This window comes from Ictalurus punctatus, chromosome 19, assembly GCF_001660625.3.
Source record: "Ictalurus punctatus breed USDA103 chromosome 19, Coco_2.0, whole genome shotgun sequence".
Lineage (NCBI taxonomy): Eukaryota > Metazoa > Chordata > Actinopteri > Siluriformes > Ictaluridae > Ictalurus > Ictalurus punctatus.
Genome location: NC_030434.2, coordinates 27,322,946 through 27,333,486, shown reverse-complemented (window position 1 = coordinate 27,333,486; position 10,541 = coordinate 27,322,946). Strand labels below are relative to the sequence as shown.

The window sequence follows — 10,541 nt, the reverse complement described above, 5'->3', positions numbered from 1 at the left end:
TTTCAAGCTACAAGCTACTCGTAGTTTGAAGTAGTTAAGCTACAGTCAAGCTGCTCTTTTAAAGAAGTAGTTACTACACTACAAGTTACTAACAGAAAGTAGCTCACTACACTGAAGCTACTTAAATGGGTAACATGTTTAGTTTGTCATGATTGTGAATCAGCTTATGAAAAACTGTGTGTAATTGTGCAAAAAGAAATTAAACACAATGTAATGACGCGTATTTAATAAGTCATAGGTCAGTCACCACAGGAAGTAAACAAAACGCAGCTGCGTTAATTGTGTTAATTTTTTTATCGTGTTAAATATTTCAGATTAATCTCAAACATTTCCTCTGTAATTCTGACAGCACTAATAATTATATTATGATAAAAATCAGAGTGTTGCATTCAGAACATAAAATAAATCCCTCGGCACGCACTGATAAACTTGTTGAATGATTTTATTTTATTTTATTTGTAAGTAAATGTAAACATTGTGTTGTGTTGACTTTTAACAACAAAGCAGCAGTAATATTCTCTGTATCAGAGAATAAACTCCAGGGTTCATTTATTACGGTGTTATCATTTACCCGCCCCATACATCACGTAACTAACTGTGGTTGGTCGCTTTACGTGTCCATCAGACGGTCACTTCCTGTCCGTGTGAGTTAATGAGGCTCTTAATTCCTGTGAAGCAAGCGGGCACCGCAGGTATGCAATGAAGAGGACCGTTATAACTGGACAAAATACGTAGCGATCGGTGACGCTACATCGCTACTGGTTTGAAAAAGTAACTCGTCACAGGAGAAGAGAAACTATTTATAAAGTAGCAGAGCCACTGTCACACTACTGAAAAATGTAGTTAGGTTAGTAGCATCAGTACTTTTAGTTAGCTTCTCCCCAACACTGCCTAAAATGAGCATGCCTACATATCTACTAAAAGACTTCAGAAAGAGGGTTTAAGCAGCGTGTTTTTCCCACTCAAAGCAGATCTACCATTTTTAATTCATTTTATCCACTACGTAACCTGCAGATTTTTGTTTCATTTACAGGAAATAAGAAGTTGTCCTGCAGGAGAGATTAAGTACTTGGGAACTTTATTTTATTTCTTTAAGAGGTGTGCAGTAGTCCTGCAGGATTTTTCCCTTGTGCAGCAAGTGTGTTGGACATTCCTGCATGTTTCTGTTGTACTGAAGGCTCCGTTCTATAACCTAGAGACATTTCCTGCACAGTTTGTCAATGTGTCCTGCAAGATTTCATCTTTCCTGCAGGAGAGCAGCAAACATCATGCAGAGAAATGAAAATCCTGCAGGATTCTTGTAGGTTTTGTTTGTAAGGGTACTCTGTCTTATTGAAAATCTGCACAATATTTACACAATTAAATTAAACACAGGTCAGAATTTGAGACTCACTGATGGTCCTCACCGGTGCTCTGGGAGAGTGGAGGTGCTTCATGGAGATTCCTGGTCCACAGTGTGTGATGCTGACTTTGACCAGCAGGATGCAGAGGTTGTGTGTCGAGAGCTGGGCTGTGGGATTCCTGTGGAGTTGCTGGGATCAACTGCTTTTGGCCGAGGGGAGGGTCAGGTGTGGACAGAGGAGCTTCAGTGTAGAGGAAATGAATCTGAGATTTACTTCTGTCCAACATCATCTCCACTCAAACACTCAAACTGCTCCCATTACAACGATGTGGGATTAATATGTTCTGGTGAAGTATCATGATTTAACTTCTGTTTAAATACAGAACACATACCTGTCAATCAAACTTTAAGCTGTCTATTAATTTTCCTCTTTCACTGAGCTCTCGGCTGTTTGTTCAGGTCACACAGGGGCGCGGCTGGTGAACGGACCGGACTCCTGTTCTGGTCGAGTGGAGCTCCAGTACCTCAGTGACTGGGGCACAGTTTGTGCTGTAGGCTGGGATATGAGAGCTGCAGATGTTCTCTGTGCACAGCTGGGTTGTGGGAGTGCTGTGGCTGTGGTGGAGGTCAACTGGTTTGGGCAGGGGAGTGGCCACATCTGGGCTGATGTGTTTGATTGTCAGGGGAAGGAGACACACCTATCACAATGTAACATCTCATCATGGAGTCGAGCTGCATGCCCTCATAAACACGATGCTGGAGTCATCTGTAATGGTGAGATATTAACATCACCTACACCACGTTAGTGAATAAAGTCAGTGTTCATTAGAATATTTAAATGATGTTCTTCTGCTTCAGGATCATCCGTGGCGTTTCATGAGGGGCGAGTGCGGTTGTCTGGAGGGAGCGAGTGTCAGGGGGAGGTGGAGATTTATTTTAGGCAGAACTGGAGGACAGTTCTCCTGGACTCGTGGAGTCTGTCTGAGGCGTCTGTGCTTTGCAGACAGCTGGGCTGTGGCTCCGTGCTGAACTACCGCTCCTCTCCATCCACCACTGAACACAAACACATGTGTGTAACGGGTTTCAGCTGCTCTGGGAGTGAAGCTCATCTGGGGAACTGCAGCAGTGCACAACCTGTCAACTGCAGCTCCGGGGAACAGCTGTACATCACCTGCTCAGGTAAGCAGCACAACACCTACCAATGAGCAGACATGTACAAAATCAGTCCTTAAATACATTAAATGGCAAAAATATGCGTGGACACCTGATCCTCATAACAATACTGTATGTGGGTCTTACCAAAATTGTTTCCACAAAGGTGATAGATCACAAACCAAACCTGCACCAAACATGACAATGTCGACAATAGATGTGGTTTAACACATCTATTAACACGTGTAATAACATACTCCAGAACCTGATGTTATACAAATACAGTAACTTTTGGGGTGATGTGACAGCACAACATCAGAGTATAACCGCATGGTCTGTCGTGTTGAACATGATGAAGTTGTGTCCATTAGCTTAGCATGTAATATCTGTAACTTCTGTATAAAACAAACAGCCATAATTTCATGAACGGCTATTTGAACCTGTAACAATCTATGACAAAAAATATATAGAACCTTTGCAAGAAAGGCAGGTGTGGCTCCCAAATTCCTAGCAGCTATGGGTGCCGGAAGTCTCTTCCATCTTGCTGCTGGGGATGGTGGCAGTTTGGACATGGGCAGGATGGTCCTCCTTGTTCCTGAGTATGTTCATGCAGACATTTGAACTGCTATTAGTTGGACTGCTTCAATCACACTCACAATCTACTTAAATCACACTCCTGCTGAAGACTCCTGTTACTGTACTCCTTCATCTGCCACAGCATGTGAAGCACATTTCATAATTATTTTAAGATTTTTTTGTGTACTTTCGAACACTTCAGGACCGCACAGTTAGTGTGGTCCTTATTGAGTTCTGCATTATTAGGTATGTTATTATTAGTTACGTTTACTGACATTAATCAAAAAGATTCTTTTGACACTGAGTTTATCATAACTGATGAGATAAAGCAGTTGATTCATACTTTTGAACCACAAAATGTGTGTGTGTGTGTAACTGTGTGTGTGTGTGTGTGTGTGTGTGTGTGTGTGTGTGTGTGTGTGTGTGTGTGTGTGTGTGAATCCCAGTCCCCAGCTCCATCAGGCTGGTTGGTTCTGGGGGAGACTGTGCAGGAAGGCTGGAGGTTTTCCACAGCGGCTCGTGGGGGACAGTGTGTGATGACTCGTGGGATATTGAGGATGCGCAGGTGGTGTGCAGACAGCTGCAGTGTGGAGTGGCCCTCAGTACACACATACCAGCCTGGTTTGGTCCTGGAACTGGGTCCATATGGCTGAATGAGGTGGAGTGTGAGGGGAACGAGACGTCCCTGTGGAACTGCAGATTTCAGCTGTGTGAAGAGGGTGAATGTGGACACCAGGAGGACGTAGGAGTCGTGTGCTCAGGTACAGCGTCATTTATCTACAATAATGTTTATGAAGTTACTGTTCATAAAAGCAGCAGATGGCCATTAACTTTGAGTGAGAAATCTTTATCCATATTTTAAATAATAACGGCCACAACAGAAGTAATGATTACAAATATATACTCAGTATGAGTCGTTGTTCTTCCACCAGAGTTTAAAGAGATCCGACTCACGGAGGGCTGTGAGGGGAATCTGGAAGTGTTCTACAATGGAACCTGGGGTAATGTGTGTCACAATCAGATGGATGAGGAGACAGTAAACATGGTGTGTCGAGAGCTGAACTGTGGAAGACGTGGCAGTCTGTCAAACACTGAAGCACGAGTAAAATCTGCTCCTAACTGGCTGGATTATCTGAAGTGTAGGAAACACGACTCTAATCTGTGGCAGTGTCCATCTTCACCCTGGAGACAGAACAGATGTGATAATGGTGATGAGGTGGCTCGTATTACCTGCACAGGTGGGTGGAGTCAGACTTTTCTGCTTCTGTACGTTGCCATAAACTGCAGTGTTTGATTGTGAATAGTGTATAACTAATGTTGCTGAAATATAAAGTGTATTTGGCAGAAATTGATGTTAGAAGTCTGAGAAAAGTCTGCTCTGAGAGATAAAGCTGCATGTGAGACTTTTCATTAATGCATGTATTTTATTACTGCAGATGATGGAAAGTCTCTACGTACACAAGAAAAGTGCTCTTCATTTCCCTCTCAGAAACACTGCTCAAGTAAGGATATATAAGGAAAAGCTGTTAGTATTGTTCTACATTTGCATTTGTTAGTGACAGAAGATATTTCCTCATCTGTTTATAAAACCATTTTCTGAGGACTTTAATGTATTTCCTCATATAACCATCCTGAGGGCATCAATCTTCCTCACATTTCATGAAACTTAAACCAGCAGAGATCAAATCAGTAAACAGAACCCAAAGCTGATCTTACTGCTTCAAATTATTTTATTCTGCAGAAAATGTATTTATTTATAACATTTAATAAGCAGCTGAATTTCAGGATGTTTGTAATTAGTTGATTCTTTTTCAGAATAAACAAAATAATTTTGGGTAAACTAGAGCATGTTGAGTATAATATAAGGTTATATTATCATTGTGTTGTAGTGAGCTGTGTGACTGGAGCTGTTATTCAGCGTTGGTGTGTTTCCTCATGTGTGATGTGTGTGATGTAGAGCACTGGTCTCTCAGGCTGAGTGGAGGAGAGGGAAGCTGCTCTGGGAGGTTGGAGGTGTATCATAACGCTACGTGGGGCTCCGTTTGTGATGATCAGTGGAACATCAGGAACGCTCAGGTGGTGTGCAGACAGCTGGGCTGTGGGTCGGCGCTGAGTGCTGATAGGAATGTTAGTTCTGGTCCTGGTGAAGGGACTATCTGGCTGAACAGAGTGAAGTGTCGAGGGGATGAGATTCACCTGTGGGACTGTCATCATTCCCTGAAGAACCACACTGACTGCTCTCCTGCTGGAGTCACCTGTGCAGGTCAGAGGGGTGTGCTAACTTTTCAGCTTCCTGTCTCCACTCATTACACTTTTCTCCCAGTGTTAAGACCTGATAACTTTTATTTATAATCTTAGATATTAGTTTGAAAGCTCAGACCCTAAACTGTAATACACTGATCAGCAGGTCATAACCCTTATTTAGTGAGAGTATATTTTATTATATAATAGAAAGTGTTTTTATATTCTGTAAATACAGACGTGTCCACTACTACACCCACCACCACCACCACCACCACCACATCAGGTATGTATATTTGTTACAATACAATATTTGTTACTGTTCATCATTTTTGTAAATATTTATGATCACAGTGTCGTATCAAGATCCTCTTCTGTGTTTTTAACTTCAGTAAGAGCTCCTCCAAATCCTCCAGCACCTAAAGCTCCACCCACCCCTCCACTGGTTCTCTTTGTGTTGGGAACGCTGCTCTTCCTGGCCTTAGTGCTTCTGCTGGTCCTGTTTTACCAGAACAGAGTGCTCAGGAGAGGTACGAGACATACCTGTAAATACTAATTACATTTTATCCTGCTGTTAAAATTGTCCTGTGAGAATTTCATTAAAAGTTATTATTATTATTATTATTATTATTATTATTATTATTATTATTATCCACTCCCAGTTGTCTCTAAGAGGAGGCGTAAGAATCAGCCTGAGGCAGTCTATGAGGAGATCAACCACAGATACATCACTAGAAGAAGGACGAGCTCCACTCAAAGAGGTGAGTGATATGTGGACTGTTGTACATCACACTTATTGTATTCCATTTAAACTTGTAGCTGAAATTCACTGCATGCAAATCATCAAATCACTCGATATGTGTGTGTGTGCGCATGTGTGTGAGCATGTATTTTTCTGTAGACTGATGTGTGTGAGTGTGTGTGAGAGTGTGAGAGAGGGTAAGCGAGTGCATGTGAGTGTTTGTGTGAGGGATATAGCCTTGAGGAAGTGTTTACAGTTATTAAGTAAAAGCCACTCCTGAATGACATCTCAGAGCTCGGCTACAATTGTAGACTTTTGGTCTTCATATACAGCATTCTAGGACATGTCCACAGACTGGTCATCAGGTGCTTACAGCTGTTACGGGTGGCTAAAAGGAGAGCTAAACAGCTAGCAAAATATTGTTCAGTGTCTGCTATCATTGGCAGCTGTCAATCTGGTGAAGGAGCTGCTATTTAGATCCTTGATAATCTTGACACAGTCCATGTTTTACTGTAAAATTATGTATTTTTCTGTTTTCTGCATCTCTATTAATTATGTCCAGTATTAACACATGCTGAGTGGATATAAATGAATTGCTTGTGTGTGTCTGTGTGTGTATGCATGCGTGTTTGTGTGATTTATGACAAAATCAATATAAATAAGCTAAATGTGTGTGAGAGGAAATGTGCAGTTAGAGTACATGTGGTGTAAAGAAAAAAATCTGCTGATAAACATCTATTAAAGCTTCTGATTTAGTGCAGGTCTCTATGTGTGTCTGTGTGTGTGTGTGTGTGTGTGTGTGTGTGTGTGTGTGTGTCTGTGTCTGGTATGCATGTGTCTGAATATGTTTTTACTGGATGAATATTAGGAAAACTAAGTCCCCATAAGTCATATGGTGGTTACTGGATGTCCTGATAGACATTTAATATTGAATCTGTGTGTTCCTCAATGGGAGCATGTGTGTGTGTGTGTGTGTGTGTGTGTGTGTGTGTGTGTTGGTGATCTGCTTTTCTGAACACGTGTCATGACTGTGCTGCTCTCCTCTAACAGGAAGTCTCCTCTCTGAAGAACAGCATTCTGGGTATGAGCATGTGGATGATGAGCTTCTCTCAGGTAAAAAAAGGCCAGAGTGTGAGTTTGTCTAACTCCATTAACTGAAAGATATTAGAATTGCAATTAAAAATCAGAAATGACTAAATGTGTCCTTTCTGAGACGTGATTATGATGTATTGTATAGAAGAATTACAGGAACTCCAGTGTTTTAATGCTGACACGTGACATCTCACAATCAACCTTATCTTACTTTAAGCTTCTGAAATCCCTCTTATCAAATTGATCAAAGCTTCTTTGGAGGAGGATTTTATTGAGTATAAATGTGTTTAAAAACCCAAAACAAACCAATTGTTCTTTTTACAGTAAAGTCTGGGACTGGAGAAAAGGCTGAGTATTATGATGATGTCATCGACACCAGTGACTTCATAAGTGGGTGCAGTTGTTAACTGATGACATAAATTTACTGACTTCACATTAAACCATGAGGTCAGAATGTGACGGAGCTGTTTGTACAGAGCCTCTGCTTTTATTTCATTTAGGTGATACAGGAAGAGTTGACCCACCAGAGGACTACGATGATGCCGTCACTGCTGGACCGATCCCTGATAACGTGGATGGTGTGGTTCTGTTTTGGGATTAGTTTTAGAAAGCAGTATAAATGAAACACACAGACTGCAAATAAGTTTGTTTATTGGTTTGTGTGTAGTGACATTTTTTACACGTATACCATGTCATTTTGCATTGTGTCATCAAATACACAGTGTACAAACTGCCTCTTCAGTAAACTTTAAATATCTTTAAATATCTGTGTTTTGGTGTAGAGGATGAAGCTGAGAATTATGATGACGCCGTTACAGCTGATCAGAAGTCAGTTATACTGACAGGTATGATAATAATGTGACAGTATTGCATCCACAAGCATCCAAATGATCATTAATGACATTCATGTGGATTTAACAGCTTTCATCTCTACATTCTGACAGAGGACGTGTCCGAGAACTACGACGATGCAGTTCCCACTGAAACGAGCACAAACATCATCACAGGTCAGTTTCTTTCTGGAAACAGACAAAAAAAGAAAAGCTGGTGAGGAACCACTGTTTATAGCGGCTATGACATAAGTGAGAAAAGGAACTTGTTTTTCCAAAGCTCTACAACATTATCTGTAACTATAAATGGATAAAAACTACAACATCTAATTCTTTACTAAATGAAGAACTGCAATTGTTGTGAAATTCCCATGGTGTAAGAGGAATAAAACACTTGGGGACATGCTGTTATAGTTAAATGATCAACGTTAGGGTGGTAGCAGTAACTCAGCTTCATCACACCACCCTGTAACTCAGTATTTTACTATAACAGCAACACACACAGTGCTTTATTACTTTTTCATTTATTTCTTCACTAGACAGTCCAGAAGATTATGATGATGTCATCACTGAGGAACAGGATGTAGGAGAGACAGAAAGTGAGTGAGATGTTTATTCCGGTAATGTACGCGAGTGCAAAGGCAGCAAAGTTAAAGCGTGACTCTATTATATATGAGATATAATATAAATATCAGCTTTCTGTTCTGTAATCTCCATTCTGTCATTTAACAAGTGCAGCCATATTTATTAAACAGTTTAGATAAGACCTATATTTATGTCTCATTTACCTCCACATCTTATACACATGGCCTGTGTTAATATAAAGAAAGCTGAATTGATAAATGTCCTTTTTTCACTTTTTTATTGCTAGAATATTAAAGACATTCCTACATAGTGCATCATTTTCTGTATTTTTAAGGTTTTACATAACAATTAATACAATACAAAGGATATATTAAAGAGGTAAATGTATTTATTTTACAGAATATGATGACGTGGAGGAGAAATCTCAGAAAGACAGGGACCATGTGACTGAGACACGCCACCAAAGGCCTTTTCTCAGGAAATTACATTTCAACTTTTATAAACACAAAAAATGATTTTATTATACTTCCAAAAATGTCCTGTTTTCTGAGCTGTGTTCATTTCCCCCTAGTTATTAGCAAATAGAGTAGGAGAGTTACATCACCTTTCATATGACTTAATGCAGTGTCTCCAGCTTTTCTTTTACAACACTTTTAATGCTATAAGTCGGCTTAAATATCACTGACACACCACACCTCATTTATCTCACCTATTCTTTCATCTGAACTGCTATAATATTCATCTGAATGTTTTACATTTATCAACCTGTTATTCAGTGTTTTTAGAAATGTGTTAGTAACTATAAGCCACTTGCCAAAAGAACAAAAAGATTTTTATTCCTTAAATCAATACTTGTTTATTCATTTTAAAACACATTTATCTTTATGTTCAATGCTGTGCTTTTAACTATAAAACATATAATTGAAATGGATTAGAGAATTCCTTTATGAAATATTCATACTATGACATGATAATTAGATAGCTTGCTATACTGCATTTTTTGTTGTGATGTTTATTAGGTAGCTGGCTGTGTTGAAAGCCAGATATAGTATATGTAAGTATCATAAATATATATTTTGATGTTAAATTCTCAGGTTTGTTTCCTTATTCTCAGGATTTTGTTTATAATCTCAGGTTTAATTCAATATTCTCACTTTTTAAATGAATGATGGCCAGTTACATCTTAATAAACAATATACAAGCAACTGTGACTTTTTATCTTTCCACAATGAGAAGAAGTAAATATTTTACATTATACACAGTTTTGTTTGCTCTTTTTCATATTGTGTAACAATCATCTATTTTTATACATTCAGTGAAATAAAAGTGCTTTGATTATTTTTAGTATAATGTGGTGATCTGTGTTTGAGTTGAGTGAGTGGCTCTTGTAGTGATGAATCTGTGGTCAATGTCCTTATAGAACATCTCAGGCAGTAAAAACTACATTTACATTTATTTATTTAGCAGATGCTTTTATCCAAATCCACTTACAAATGACTTATACACACTCAGCTAAACACTATTAACACTGTGTTTATTATTATTTGTGGCTTTATATATTGAGTTTATATATATATATATATATATATATATATATATATATATATATATATATATATATATATATATATATATATATATTTTGTGTATATATATATATATATATATATATATATATATATATATATATATATATATATATATATTGTCGCGACGGGCGGACAGCCTCGGGCCAAACACACCATCAGCCGGAAGGGTGGGGCGGGACCGTTGACGCTACACCGGCCGGCGATTGGGGAGTCCGTCGGGAAAATTCCACCACTCAGGCGACGATGGAGGAAGATAAAAGGACGCGCTTCCGGACGTAAGGGAGGAGGGAAAACGACGGCGAAGAGACAGGCTCCGTGCGTGCGCTTCAGCGGCGTATAAGCACGCCAACATTTAGCACGACGGTAACATTGACTCACTCCGACCGCTAATC

The 10,541-nt window shown here is 39.4% G+C and overlaps 1 protein-coding gene across 1 annotated transcript; it reads left to right on the top strand.

Moving 5' to 3' along the window:
* Window positions 1-652: 652 nt before the first annotated feature.
* LOC124626104 (antigen WC1.1-like) lies at window positions 653-7,198 on the top strand. The gene is made up of 12 exons (XM_053688145.1): window positions 653-692; window positions 1,375-1,689; window positions 1,802-2,116; window positions 2,201-2,521; window positions 3,517-3,831; window positions 4,003-4,308; window positions 4,507-4,572; window positions 5,028-5,333; window positions 5,550-5,597; window positions 5,704-5,841; window positions 5,974-6,072; window positions 7,104-7,198. Exons 1-12 carry the CDS (start codon window positions 653-655, stop codon window positions 7,196-7,198), a joined length of 2,364 nt encoding a protein of 787 aa, XP_053544120.1.
* Window positions 7,199-10,541: the final 3,343 nt, after the last annotated feature.